We start from the raw sequence: 15,636 nt of genomic DNA, 5'->3' as shown, positions 1-15,636 counted from the left end.
TGTGTGTTCCAGGACTAAGTTCACTGGCCAATTAAAACCAAGTTATTTAAACTTGTGTTTACATCATAGGCCCTGTAGCCTATTAGGTCACTATTTTTGCAGTTGTAAAATGGTGGATGAAGGAAAAAGGTATCCACCAAAATAGCCGAAACATCTCTAATCAAATGATACCTGCGTTCAATTCTCTTGCACCGGGGTCTGATCCCAGACCATTGCGACTCCCTGTTGGATCAGCAACTTTCTGTTGCTGCCATCTCCAGAGACGCTCTCCTTCCAGTAAGTAGTTTAGCATCTGCCCAGTTAGCATGAGCTAACACATCAGCAGATAACACAGAAATTTTTAAATGTACTTTTACAAAGATTGATTGCTCCACAAGTGACAAACTGATGCTTGCTCTCATTTCCACTGACTGCAATAGTGTACGTAAAGAAAGAATTCAAAATATTGTTAAAAATTCTGTGTTTGAAATACGATTCTGAAAATTTACCACACTAGTTCTACCATGGCAAAATATTTGTCTTTTTTCCCTGAACACTGGAGATTTATTTGCTGTGGCTGTTTACACTGAAACATTATGATGCACTGTGGGTCAAATTTTTTATATTTTAAAAATCTGGCAGTCGGAGGATACTGTGTGGCAAGATTGATGACAGTTCAAAAATGTGGGAGGAGACAGGTTTAATTAGATTTACAGTTTTTGAGAAAAACCTTCATAAATCCTGCAGTTCAAAGCATCTGAGCATTACTGCTGAAATGGGGCTACAATTTGGTGAATATTGCAAAATTGTAAAACATGATTGATTTGTTATGACTTTTCAAGTTTCTAACTTTAGACGGTTGCAATAGCGCCACCATCAGGACTATCAGCCAATAAAATTTAAGTAGAGGAACCTTGGCATAGGAAGGGACCTATGTGCAAAGTTGTGTTTATTTAGATGCATGGACAGTATGATTTCATGGAAAGAATAATAATAATAATACTAATATTGGCAAAACAAGAGGGACCAAGGGACCTTGTGGCTTTACAAATGTTTTGTCAACTAAAAAGATGAACCCTTGCTAACAGAGATAAGGCAGGCATGTGTACACACATGACTGCGTAGCCACTTTTGACTCCAACACTATCATCATGTTTTCTGATGACACAGCTGTGGTGGGCCCGATCACATATAACAATGAAAAGGCATACATGACAGAGACAGAGGCCCTTACCCGCTGGTGTCAGTACAACAACCTCCTCCTTTTAGGAAGACTAAGGAGATGATAGGGGAGCGTATCTATGTTTCCAGGGTTCTATGTTTCCTGGGTTCTATGTTCCCCACTTAACCCTGCAAAAAAGGTTCTATGTTCCCCGCTTACACAAAAAAGGTTCTACGTTTCCCGGGTTCTGTGTTGCCTGCTCAACCACACGGGAGACATAGAAGCTTTTTTGCAGGGTTAAGTGGGGAACATAGAACCCGGCAAACATAGAACCCTGGAAACATAGGGATGACCCCGATGATAATGGAGTTTGGGAGGAAGTTGCAAAGGAACTACTCTCCAATTTCACTGGAATTGTATTTTATACAATTTCATGTGTCAAAGAAATTGATAATGACGAAATTGTAATAAATGGTTTTATTTCAAATAAAACAGACATTTGCATTCTTTTAAATATGCTTTCTTTTTTTTTTTAATTTCTTTTTATTGATTTTTCAGTGAAAACCTAAAACAAAACACAGATATATAAATATACACACAGAACAGGTACATCAGACAGGGTCATCTACAGCAAAACACAATGACAGTTTTTGTAAAAAAAAAAAAAAAAGGGCTGGCAGAAATCAGGCTGAAGGATAGGATCTAGGGGCTTTAAGGCACCCACAGTTCTCCATTAAAGTCCACAGTGACACAAAATACCTTCCTCCGTACAGTCCACAAGGTCACCGGTAAAAACATAGTAAATAGAAATGAAATAAATATGTATCTATACGGAGAGAGAAAAGCTCATGACCCAGAGCAAAATTTCAGTGTCCCAGTGCAGCAAAATAAAGTAAAAAATACAGATTTCCACGCAGAATATTCATTCAGTGGTAAGATCACCTCTTATCTATGTAGTCCCTCCACTTCTTCCAATATCGGTCACCTTTTTCAGTATTGTGTCTCAGGGAAAATGTTAACCTTTCCATGTTGGGAATTTCTTCAATTATTCCTATCCAGTCTGAAATTGTCGGGCAGTCCTTGCTCAGCCAATTCCTGGTTATTGCCTTTTTGCTACTTGCCAATAATAGCTGTAATAGGTATCTGTCTTGTTTATTTATTTCAGTTGGTATGTTTCCTAAGTATATAACACTGAAACTGAGATCAGGCTGCAAAATGATTATTGATTTGATTGCTGCTATAACGTCTTCCCAATAAGATGAAATAATGGGACATTCCCAGAATATGTGAAAGTGGCCAGCTGACATATTACCACACCCTCTCCAACATCGTCCTTGATCTGGGTTATTGGTCTGTAAACTTTTGATTCTGGGAGTTATAAAGAATCTTACAGTGCATTTCCAGGTGAATTCCCTCCACAGATCTGAGCTAGAGGTGGTGGACAATGTCCTACAAATGTTTAGCCAGTCATCTTCAGTTAACTGTATGTTAGCTTCTTTTTCCCATCTTGATTTAATATACATTGTGGAGAGACCTCTGGCCTTCTGTAGAGCTGAATAAATCCTTGAGATCAGTTTTCTGCTCGAATTTCCTTTATAAGCATTGACAAATATCTCTATCAGGTTCATTCCTTCTTCTCCAATAGTTTTGATGTTTTTATTAAAATAATCTCTCAATTGAAAATATCTAAAGAGATCCTGTTTCTCCATATTGTGCTTTTTCCTGAGATACTCAAAGGAATCTAAACCAGTATTAGTAGAAATGTTGCAATATGAAGTAATACCCAGGTTTGTCCAACGTGTAAACCTGCTGTCCAGTTCAGCTGGCATGAATTCCGTATCAAATGCTACCCAGCGTAATAGTCGTGCATTTCTTTCAAACTTAGAGTCTTTGAGGATTTTGTACCATATGTTTAAAGGGGTTACGATCCAATTACTTAATTTATCTACCGGTAAGTACTTTTTCAAGAGGGTTTTGTCTCCCAACACAGATGGGAGAGGTTCACATATAAAATTTTGTTCTAACTCCTTCCATTTTGCGTCACACTCTGGATCACACCAACCGACCAGGAAGCGCAGCTGTGCCGCTCTGTAATAATCTTCCAAACAGGGTAGGGCCCTTCCGCCTTTATCTTTGGGCACCTGTAGTGTCTGAAATCTAATCCGTGGTCTTTGTTTTGCCCAGATAAAAGTAGATATCATCCTATTCCATTCATTAAATTGCTTTGGTGGTATCTCAATTGGTAACGACTGGAAGAAATACAGGAGACGGGGTAGCACGTTCATCTTAATTATGTCTATCCGGTTGTACATATTTGTCGGTAATAAGGACCAGCAGCTTAAGTCTGCCTTGATGTCAGCTGTTATAGAAGTATAACTGTGGTCATAAATGGTAGTTAGATCTTTCGGTATTTTTACTCCAAGGTATTTAATTATACTATCTGTCAGTTTAAATTTATATGTTCTATAAATGTTTTCATGTGGTTTCAGATTAAAGGTTAAAGTTTGGGTTTTATGTAGATTAAGTTTATAACCAGAGTATGAGCCAAATTCTTCAAGTAGATGCAGTAATTTAGGGAGACTTACTTTGGGGTTGCTAAGGGTCATAAGAATATCATCCGCATATAAACAAATTTTATATTGTGTGTTTCCAATCGATACACCAGTTATATCCTTATCCTCTCTTATCGCCTGAGCCAGTGGCTCAATAAAAAGAGCGAAAAGTGTAGGGCTAAGGGGGCACCCCTGACGACACCCCCTCTTAAGAAATACTGTATTAGACAGGGACCCGTTAATTTTTATTCTGGCAGTGGGGGAACAGTATAGGGAGTTCAGACATCCAATTACCTGATCGTTGAAGCCGAAACGTTTGAGAACCAAATACAAATATTCCCATCGAACGGAATCGAAAGCCTTTTCGGCATCGAGGCTAATAGCTATAGATTCCCTGTCGCTACTTCTCATCTGATTAATGAGGTGAAGAGCTCGTCGCACGTTGTCCTGGGTTTGCCTGTGCTTCACAAAGCCCGTCTGATCTGGGTCTATCAGATCTGGGACAATATCCTCCATCCTTTTTGCTACTATTGATGCATATAGTCTGTAATCCATATTTAATACTGATATGGGTCTGTACGAGCTACATTCTGTCTTGTCTTTACCTGGTTTGGGGATTACTGAAATTATAGCTTGTCTCCAGGAAAGCGGCGTTTCCCCGCCCCTAAGGACATAATTAAAGCATTTTTTAAGTACCGGTACAAGGATTTTTCGAAAGGTTTTATACCATGCCGCTGGATAGCCATCAGCTCCTGGCATTTTACCCGTTTTCAATCTCGATATGGCTTTATTTATTTCTTCATCCGTTATGTCTTGGGTCATTATTTTATTCTGCACCGTTCCTACCGACGGTAAATCTAGAGATGATAAAAAATCCGATACAGCTACTGATTCAGCTGCCTGGGGTTGTGAGTATAAGTTCTTATAATAAGTTTCAAATGAGCATTGAATATCTTCCAGTTCGTGATACATCTTATCCATCTGTGGGTCTTTAATTTTGTGAATAAATCTCTCTGTCAATTGTTTGCGTATCCTCCACGCAAGCAGTTTTTTAGATTTAGGGCCGTTTTCATAAAAAGTTTGCTTGATATATTTAACTCTTTTCTCCACTTGGCTTACATATATGTTGTTCAGAGTTTGTTTTGTATCTCTGATTTGGTTTAGGACATCAATATCATTATACTTCATATGTCTGACTTCCAGGGATTTTAGTTTTGCAGTCAGATCATTAATTTGCTTCTCTTTTTCTGTCTTCTTACGAGCTGACCACATTATAAGTTTGCCCCTAACAACAGCCTTGGCCGCATCCCATAATGTACTGGGAGACACTGTCTCATTATCATTAAACAACATATACTCTTCGAATTCTTCCTCTATATATTTTCTGCATTGGGGGTCATTTAAGAGGCTGGTGTTTAGTCTCCACAGAGTTTCTTTAGGTCTGTTATCTAAATGCAGTGTCAGATATACCCCCGCATGGTCGGAAATGTCTCTTACCCCTATGTCACATTTTATAATCCTATGTCTGTCAGTTTTAAACATAAAAAAATAATCAATTCTTGAATAAATACAGTGTGAGTGGGAGAAAAAAGTAAAACACTTATCGGTCGGGTGTAATTCTCTCCATACATCCAACATGCCTATTTCTTTAAGCAATTTTTTTGTGTATAAAGCTTCAGGTTTTATGTTTTTTGTTCTACTTGTAGAGTCCAAGGTGGGATGTAAATTAATATTCCAGTCCCCCGCGCATATCAGCACACCTGATGCTTCAGTAGTTATCATGTTAAACACCTTTTTAATTAGTCCTTTATTAGTTCCTGGTGGTCTATAAAAATTCAATAATGTTACTTCTTTATTGTCAATGAAGCCCTTAACCAGCAAGTAACGCCCTTCTTTATCTGTAATCTGTGAAGAAAACTGGAAATTCACTCTGTTCGAAATTAATACAGCTACACCCCTTGCATTTCCCTTCTCAAATGAGGAATAGTATGAATTCCTAAACCCCATTTTACACAGCTTCTCATGTTCAATATTTGTAAGGTGAGTCTCTTGCCAGAAGATTATATCTTGCTTCTCCCTTTTCATTTTAGTGATGGCCTTACTCCTCTTTATGGGATTATTTAGCTTATTAACATTAAGAGTAATCACTCTGTACTCATGATGATGCATTTTAGTAGTTGAAGAGAAAATAAGTGTACCTTAATAGTCAAACATCCATAGATGACCAGAACAACAAAACATCTGTCTGTGTACCAAAATGAAACATAACATATGAACTTAACATACATAGTGAACATTAGTGACTTCTATCCTTGAAGTATAAATTCAACTTCTAATTTGGGAGGGGAATCCCTTAACCATGAAGGTGCCCCTCCTCGTGCCACCCATTCTCTCTGACAGGTTAACATCAGAGCAGTGCACATAGAAAACTAAACAAAGTAAACATCGGCTCCCAGACATGCAGTCAGTTTAACTGGAAAATGTTCACAGTAAGAAAATAAACCTGAATATGCTGTACAGTCTGATGTGGTATTGGATGTGATAGTCTTACCGATCTCTGTAGATTACTCAGTCATTCACAATACCAAAAACTCTCATGAAGCCTCCTCATTGCGTCGAAACCCCTTCAATTTGTCCTGAATATGCTTGAGGCGGGCCTCTTGCTGCCGGCGTGATTTTGGACCAGCAGTTTCCCAGGGAGTTTGTCTTGATCTCGCCGAAGATGTGCTCTGCGCGGGGGGGTCTGCTCCATGTCCGTCCGGGATAAGTCCCCTCTTCCTCAAATCATCGGTCGCCTCATCCACGCTGTTGTAGACAACTGGCCCCGTGTCGAAAAACACTCTGAATTTCGCTGGGTAAAGCATCTGGAAACGAATGTCCTTCTCCTTAAGAGTTTTTCTAATAAAGGTGTACGCCTTTCTTTTCATGTGTATTTCTGTCGGGTAGTCCTGCTCGAAAAACAACCTTCTTCCATCGTAGTGAATCTCCTTCTTTCTCCAAGCGGAGCGGAGCACCTGCTCTTTAGTTGTATACTCCAAGAAATAAACAAGCACGGACCTGGGGTTGGCACTTTGCGGCGGTCTGGGACCCAGTGATCAGTGGCAGCGTTGAATACCGAGGGGGGACTCGGTGAGAGAAAGTTCACTTTTGAAAAACTCCTCCAGAAAAGTTTTCATGTTGTCCCCCTCGGCCCCCTCTGGGATACCGTGGATACGGATGTTGTTCCTGCGGGAACGTGCCTCTAGGTCCGTTAACTGGGCTTGAATGGATTTTTGGAGTTCAAGTGTGTAGGTTAGCATCTCCGCGGTTTCAGCGTGACTCTCCTCCATGTCGGCCACTCTCTGCTCCGTCGCCTCAACTCTGTCCGTTATTTCTCTTAACTCAGATGAAATACCGTTTAGTTTCGTATTTATTTCTCCTCGGAAGTCCATCAGCTCGCTCTTGAGTGTTCCTATTGCTTCGTTGAGTTCTTTCTTCACATCCACACGGACCGCCTGTATCTCGGCAATTATCTTAGCTTGGATAGCCTCCATAGCCTCTTGCTCAGCTAGCATGCTAACGTTAGCTGTATCCTCACTTTCCGTCGGCGATTTATCGTCTTTTCTCAGGTTTCGTCGTGAATTACTTTTGGTCTGTCTTTTGTTTCCCCCTTTCATGCTACAGTGACACCTTTTCTGCGTAATTATCCAGTGTTTTTGGGGGGGAAATAAGGCTGTCTGGGAGCCTCCGTTTTATGCTGCTGTTTGCTCCTACGCCATACCGGAAGTCTTAAATATGCTTTCTTGATATTGTGGAACATTTAGAGAAGCATTCTTCAACATAAAAATGATGCAACTTAAAAATGAGCTGGTTGATTTGTATCAGATTGGATACTACTATATGACTGATGGGGGGTAAATCAAATGGAAAAAACATAGTATGTTTGAGAAAATACAGGCATGCAAATGTACAAATAATGTAACTTATCATACCCACCACACCATAATGTAACATTTAATTTCATTGGCACTCTAGTTGAGTCAGAAAAAGAAAAGAGGCAGTGTTTGTTTTAAGAAAAATGTTTCAAAAAAAAAATACTAGCAAAGGATAAAACAAATACTTAAGATTATACTTGCAATCAAGTTGCACAGACTTTGAAATATGAATTTGAAAATAAATAAATAAAAATCTTGATTATGGAGTACTAGCCATTATGACATGTATGTGTAAGTATGTAACATGGCTCAGAGACACAGTCAAATCAGACATGAACAGGAATTTGAAGGGAATAATGATATGAAATAAACACTGTGGTTATTTTTATCCCACGTGAACATTCTGAAATAACTTGAAATTGTGATAGAACAAAAGATTTGGAAACACCTGTTCTGGCTTGGATGAGTTGAGAGGAGGAGCTCTCACCTTGATTACTTTGTCTCGACATTTTCTTTCCTTTCTTGAATCAAACCAAGAACTCTACTGCGAAATTTTGGTCAGTGTTAATCCATATACCAGAGGATTCAAAACTGGTGGAATTAAAAACATTTTTATTGCCATGAAATTCCGAAGGCCCTGTGATGACATTTTCGAACCAAATCGAGTGTACATTAAATCAAAAAGCACAGCAAAGGCAAAACTGAATAAAGAGACTAAATGTGGAATGCATGTTTGCATAAACTTCTTCCTGCCCTGTTGGGATGTTAGACATGTTCTAACCAGGCACATATAAGACCACAAAAGAAAGAAAAAATGGACAAGATAAATAGTAATGTTGACATATGCAATGCTTGCATTTTCTATGGAGGCAGAGCAAGCTAGTTTATCAATGAGTATGTTTGAACAGTAAAGTTTAGGTATGTGTGAGCTGCATAATTTTGACTGGAAAATTGTCATTGTGTTAGTGAACATGCATAAAAGAGGTAAAAGCCAAGAGAAGGCAACTAAGAGAGATATTCTTTGTGTAGTCATCACAGAGTGGTACATTAGTGGATGACATATAGCCACATATCTGTCATAGGCCATAACAGCTAGAATTGATAAGTCACTTCCAATTGAAGAGTATATCACAAAACTCTGCAGGAGACATCCAGCATAAGAGATGACATGAGTGGTAGAAAGAAGATCCATGAGAAATTTGGGGTAAAAGCCTGCTGTCCCATAAAGTCCATTGATACACAGATTGCACAGGAAAATATACATAGGCTCATGAAGTTTTCGGTCCACAGTGATGGTTATAATCACAACAACATTTACTATCCAAATAACTGAGTAACACAGTAAAGTGAGAACAAAGAGAATTATTCTATGTTGCATTCTGTAATTTAATCCTGAAAGCCTAAAAAATGTTACGACAGAGGCATTATCCATTAAACTATGTCAGCTGGCACAATTTCAGTTATTTAGATCTAGTAATATGTCAGACCTCAGCATGTGCAGATTATAAAGAATGACATCTAAGAGGCATCTCTTACGTACTGTTCCTGGGTTGCTGGTGCAGTAAACATCCTGTGCTGAGTGTCTCTGACTGCACCACTATTGGTTATTCTCTATAAATTACCTCTCTCTGGTGATGCAATCCAAACTGGGAATTCAAGTAGTGGTGGTTGGAGAGAAATAACTAAAATACAGTTTCTCGTAGTTAATATGTAGTGGGAGGGAAAAAAACTGCAAACTGGCATATCAATGTGAGATTTGAAACTTTTAATGAGTGTTTTCCATTGGGAAAATTTTTATGGAGGGTAACTTTTATGTATTTGATAGTAAAGACGAATGTAAATACCAACTTATTAGAACTTCATTTTTGTAGTTTTGGCCATCATTCCTTTGAGTAATATTGAAATTACACTTGCCAAGTTAATTGCTTAGATCTGGGAACACAGCAACATTGCTCAAAAAAAGTCTGACAGTGAAAAAGATATGAAATGTTAGTTACATACACCTAATGATGCATTCGGACACATCTTCAGTGATAGTACTTGGGATCAATGGGTGTTTCGGATCTTTCAACTTCAGATACCCTCTTCCAGGCAACCTGACCAGGAATGATCAGTTCTATCCCCCACACAGGCTTCGCCCTCTACTAGACTCTACGGGTAATACTCCTTGAGTCAGGAGCATGCATTCATACACTGCTGTCTGGCAGCAGAAGATGGTATCTGACTGAGGTCTGACACATCCTCCAACACTTTAGGCCCCTAACACAGGGGAAACACGTGTTAGTGAAGTCCAAAAATCCCACCACCGTGGTTTACATCAACAGGCAAGGTGGAGTTCGGTCTGCCGTCCTGTTGTGGATTGTGGAAAGCCTGTGGTTGTGGGCTGCAGAGCTCATTTGACTGTAAAGGCTTTTCACGTTCCGGGACTGGAAAACAGGGGTGCCGACCTCATGTTGAAGGGCTGTCCCCTTACCAGATGAGTGGAGGCTGTACCCACAGGCGGTAAGGGAGATCTGAACTCGGTTCGGGAAGGCGGAAGTGGATCTGTCACCGGCTGACGCAACATTCACGGCCTGCTATGGTTATTGCCTGGCACTACAAGAAGATTTCCGCTGGGGTTGGACACGTTTGCAGAGGTGCCATGGCCAAGAAAGCTGCACTAGGAACTCACTCTCAATCCCTAGAGTTCTCTCCATCTGCACGCATTCAGTGCTGCCAGCATCCCTGGTTGTGCACGGACATTCACATTCCCTGACGCTTCAGCATTCATCCTACCACAACTCCAATGTCGTTGGTCCCTCGCCTTCCAGCAGCTCACCATCAGGTACTTGGCGTCCTAGGGACGTCGTCCCCTTCAGACGCCTCTTGCTTACATGCTTGTGGTCCAGGCGCTCATATGACAGGAGATACCACCATGAGTAGTATTCACCACGCCACCACTCCAACCTGGACTCAAACATATCCAAATGAACAGTCACTTGCTTAAAGCACACCCTCATCGAGCAAAATATCACTTTCCACCACCCTGACGAGAAAGCCAAACTATTCAAGCTGCTCATATACACCCAGCAAAATGCCACTCTGCCTCTCCAAACTCCAAGACCACTTCTAGGCTCCCAGCGTTGTGCCCGCAGCCACGCCGATGATGTCACGATGCAGTCCACCAATGCCGAGGAAGCTCGGCCTTCAGGGTCAGAGCTGGATCACTACTTGTCTCTGACTCTTCATCTGAGTTTGTGGTTTGGTGGCAGTGGATTCTACACTTACCACATTGTTTTTGCATCCCTAGCTGGTGGTCACCTCCAACAATTTAATTAAAGCACATTCCAGGGAACACTACATCCTGAACTGTATTATTGTGCTTTCGCCTCTTGTCCCTCCTTGTGCTGCAACCTGTGTGGCGTGCCATCCCATCTAGCCTCAGCATGCACCCTCACAGCCTCTCTACCCTGCACCTCAGCCCTAAATAAAGAAAGCTCTGCCATATCTAGGAGCCTACCCTCCGCAGCCCCCCACCACCCATCACCCCTAAACCTGTCAACATCCTGCCAACATCCCCAAAGGCGTGGATAAAAGAAAAGAGGAAGACCAGTCCTGTACCAGAATGGAAGGATGGTCTGTAATAACTTCAACGATCTTGAATGCAATGATTCAAGTTGTCGATTCCTCCACACCTCCACTCCTTCTGCGGAGCCCATGCCAGAACAACTTGTTCCTCATCGAACCTTGCACAGCCTATCACATCAATGCTCTTGCTACTGCCTTAAAAGAACACCCAGACAACTAGTTCATAAGCTTTCTCACCCAAGGTTTCACACACAGCTTCCACCCAGGTTTGCAGGTAATGCCAGAATCATCCTACACATGCCACAATTTGTTATCAGCTATCTCTGAGCCCGACACAGTGGATAAACTATTAGACAAAGAGGTTGAAGAAGCATTCATGATCAAACCATTGTCTACCCCACCTTTCCCCACATTCAGAATGAGTCCAATAGGCATAGCTACCAGGAAATATTCAGGAAAAAAGAGACTCAGTATAGATCTCCCCACAGCTCCACCGTCCCCAGCATCAGTAGCTTTATACCCAGCCCAGACTTTTCCATGCAGTATACATAAATCAACCATGCCATCTCCCTCATACGCCACGCAGGCCAAGGACCCTGGTTGTCCAAGGCCAACATTACCAGTGCTTTTTGGCATCCTCTGGAGGGGTGAATACTACTGCTATGGCAAAGTCACGCTATGGCGTAGGTTACGGCGTAGGCTCTACGTCGACGTGGAGCCTACGCCGTAGCTACGGTGTCAACGCAGAACTATATGAATCCATGAACCCATTCATGACTACTTAAACTCAAGACTAGCCAGCAAAGCTTCTCCTTAAGACCCTCTGTTTGTCTCAGAGACAGGCCAAGTTCGCACTTGCTTCTGGTTTCACCTACCACTTTCACCAAATTCGTACCAGATCTGGAACACTCCCCGAGCTATACTCAGGACTTTCCTTTGGTATCACGGCCACCTCCACCATTTCCAGGCAGGGAATCCCGGACCATATAATTAAAATCCTTGGCTGCTGGTCTTCTCGGGCATACCTCACCTGCATCCGCAAAGATCTTAACAACATCAGAAACGCACATATGCACCATTCATCATGCTCTATTCATAGTAGAGCAGGCAAAGAGATGACTCCTCCACTCTATCTCAACTTACCTGGTTCAGTTGCGCCCTCCTCCCTTCAGCCAACACCAGACCGTCATCAGGTTCCACCCTCCACCTGTCTGCAACCCTAATTTCTCCAATCATTCCTCCCACCTTCCTTTCCTTCCTGACCCTACATCCCATAACCCTCAGTCCTTCATCCCACATCCCTCAACCCTCATCGTTTCATCCCATATCCTGTGATCTGCTTCCCTACTTCCCTCAACCCACATCCCCATTATACATTACACCTAATAAACTAATAGCAATCTATAACTCTATTGGCATGGTCTTTGTTAGTGAAAGGAAGTTTTAGAAATAAGTTCGGGAACAAAGACCACACCATAATCTCATCCATTTCCACGCTAAAAAAGTTTTTAAGCACACCTTATCTTTTTTCCTCCTCTTTGACTCCTTTCTCACATCCCTCCCCCAAAAACACCCTTTTTTTGTTTTTCTTTTTGCTGTTATCTTCCCCTTTTCTATCTCACAAGAGGGCTCTATCCATAGAAGAGCAGGCGAAGAGATGACTCCCCAACTCTATCCCAACTTACCTGGTTCCGTTGCGCCCTCCTCCCTTCAGCCGACAAAAGACTGCCATCAGATTCCACCATTCACCTGTCTGCAACCCTAATTTCTCCCATCATTCCTCCTACCTTTCTTCCTTCCCTGTCCCGACATCCCCTCATTCCTCCATCCCACGACCATCATCCCTTCATCCCACATTCCTCAACCCTCATCACAAATCCCTTGACCCTCATCCCTTCATCCCACATCCCTCGATCCGCTTCCCTACTTCCCTCAGGCCTCATCCCAATCATCCATTATACCTAATAAACTAATTGCAATCTATAACTCTATTGCCGTGGTCTTTGTAGTGAAATTACAGTGAAAGTAGGCTTTAGTGTAAAATGTAAACTTCATCAGCCAAAAATGAAGTAATGAGATGTTGGAGAACAGCACACCCACTTGTATTTACTAAAGTAGCCATTTTAAACAGATTTACAAATTCAAATTAAAGGAACATTTACACGTATTCAGTTATATAAAGGTGTCTTTTGGAAGTCGACTGCTTTGCTCAGATTGTATTCCCTAACTAATTTACACAGCCATCACTTGACAGATTTCATGTTTATAATATCACTAATACTACATCTGAACCTACTTTAATTGATACTGAAAAACATGCACATATTAAAGATTATGCTTGGCATCAATATGAAAATCACACAGTACGTATGGTTTCCTAGTCTAGAGATGTTTACAGCACAGAAACTCCATAATTCTATTTCTTATTTGTGTCAATTTGAAACCATATATAAGGGGATTGAACAGTGGAGGAATGAGGAGAAATACAATTGCCATAAAGTTCTGGGCACTTTGTGGTAAATCTTTTGAGCCAAATCGCACATACAACAAATCAAAAAGCAAACACACAGAAAAAATTAGTAAACATAACAAATGTGGCAGACATGTTTGTATAAACTTTGTCATGTTTTCTCTGGATATTAGACATGTTCTGATCAGATATACATAAGACCAAATAATAAAGACAAAATGAACAGAAAAAAAAGTATAATTAAAAGCTGGGATCGCAATGTTTGCTATGGAGGCAGAACAAGCTAGTCTACCAATCAGCCAATTTATACAGTAGATTTTTGGTATGTGTGAGCCGCATAACCTTGATTTTGATGTTGTTACTGAACCCATGAACACCAAATAAATGGGTATAAGCCAAGCAAAAAGTACAAACACACAAACTCTCTGTTTGGTCATCACAGAGTGGTACACCAGAGGACGACATATAGCCACATATCTGTCATAGGCCATCACAGCTAGAAAAGAAAACTCAGCACTAGTGGAAGAGTGCAACACAAAACCCTGCAGAAGGCATCCAGCATAAGAGATGACATGAGTGGTAGACAGAAGATCCATGTGGAATTTGGGGTAAAAGCCTGCTGTTCCATAAAGTCCATTAATACACAGATTACACAAGAATATATGCATAGGCTCATGAAGTTTTCTGTCCACAATGATGGTTATGATGAGAGCAGCATTTAATATCCAAATGACTGAGTAACACAGTAAAGTCAGAGTGAAGATAATGATTCGGTGCTGCACTGTGTAATTTAATCCTGAAAGCACAAAAAAGGTTAGTACAGAGACATTATCCATTAAAGTCTATCAGCTGTCACCAGGGCTGGACTGGGACAAAAAATCGGCCCGGGCATTTTGAGCCTAGTCCGGCCCACCAGGTATTGATGGAAAGACAATGAAGCCTATGAATGAAAACAAACTTTCTTGTGCACTGTCTTGTTGGTGTATATGTACTTGTCTAATAAATTTAAACCTACACCATCCTCCCAGTCCCATTATTCTATACAGTACTTACTTAGAGGAACCCAAAAGGCTGCTTGGTCTAGTGAACCTCCTGAACAATGAACGTATGATGGGATCCTGAAAACTGAACAGTGAGGAACAGAGGTGAGACATGATCATTGATGAATACTAAAATGAATAAATGAAAGATTTAGTAATATTTTCATAGACTATGTACTCACCACATCAATAAACAGCACAGCAATACATAATACTTCCTCAAACATGGCAACCTTTAAAAAGTGAAGGGATATTTTAAATTGAATGGAAACATGCCCACAATAAAAACAAAATACAGGTAATTATTGTCCACAAGAGTTTGCTGTTACATGTCAGTAAAAAAACCAATAAGATAAAAACACAACATATCTAGAATAAAGAGGATAAATAAAGAGGATATTTATGTATAAAAGACAAATACATTTAAGTAGTTACTTTTAACTCCAAGCCACTTTTATGTTAATGAGCAGCATCACATCTCCTGGCAAATCCTAATTTGATTCATTCTAAATTATATTTGCAAGTGTAGAGGGTTTATGATGAATACTAGCCTCATCATCTGGTTTTACATGAACATTTTTGCTCTGTTGAGCTTTAGCTGTGTCAGAGTAAAGAATTACTGCATAGTGCACTTATATCAATTAATAGACATTGAAATATTTTACTACCTAACTAATAAAGACTATACTTAACTAACTAAATGAATAAAATAAAGTTACTGAAGCACTAAGATCACCATCACTAGTATAACATCATAGAAACAGCCCAGCAGTAGAGAAACCCCGTCATGCTGCTCAACAGCCAGCTAAATTGTTAAATGGCCTACTCATAACTATGCTGTGTTAAGAGTTAGCAAGCACAACGAAAATAAACTATCAACCAAACTTGATTCATATCTGACCCAGGTAGACTGCAGTTCATCACTTCTTACCTGAAGTTCAAATTCCCCTCC

At 40.5% G+C, this 15,636-nt stretch overlaps 2 protein-coding genes across 2 annotated transcripts; both read right to left on the bottom strand.

Annotated features, from left to right (window-relative positions):
* Positions 1-7,425: 7,425 nt before the first annotated feature.
* Positions 7,426-9,076, bottom strand: LOC126393590 (olfactory receptor 1P1-like). The gene has a single exon (XM_050049813.1). It carries the CDS (start codon positions 9,037-9,039, stop codon positions 8,149-8,151), a length of 891 nt encoding a protein of 296 aa, XP_049905770.1. The 5' UTR covers positions 9,040-9,076; the 3' UTR covers positions 7,426-8,148.
* Positions 9,077-13,556: 4,480 nt separating this feature from the next.
* Positions 13,557-14,754, bottom strand: LOC126393587 (olfactory receptor 4P4-like). The gene has a single exon (XM_050049810.1). The coding sequence runs from the start codon at positions 14,478-14,480 to the stop codon at positions 13,557-13,559; it is 924 nt and encodes a 307-aa protein (XP_049905767.1). The 5' UTR covers positions 14,481-14,754.
* Between the last annotated feature and the right edge of the window lie 882 nt (positions 14,755-15,636).

Source organism: Epinephelus moara, chromosome 7 (genome assembly GCF_006386435.1).
Source record: "Epinephelus moara isolate mb chromosome 7, YSFRI_EMoa_1.0, whole genome shotgun sequence".
Lineage (NCBI taxonomy): Eukaryota > Metazoa > Chordata > Actinopteri > Perciformes > Serranidae > Epinephelus > Epinephelus moara.
The sequence above is the reverse complement of the archived record's forward strand: the minus strand, read 5'-3'. Positions and strand labels throughout refer to the sequence as shown.

Coding starts and splice junctions, on each gene's coding strand:
- LOC126393590 (XM_050049813.1), bottom strand. CDS start 9,039: ATGGATAATGCCTCTGTCGTAACATTTTTTAGGCTTTCAGGATTAAAT.
- LOC126393587 (XM_050049810.1), bottom strand. CDS start 14,480: ATGGATAATGTCTCTGTACTAACCTTTTTTGTGCTTTCAGGATTAAAT.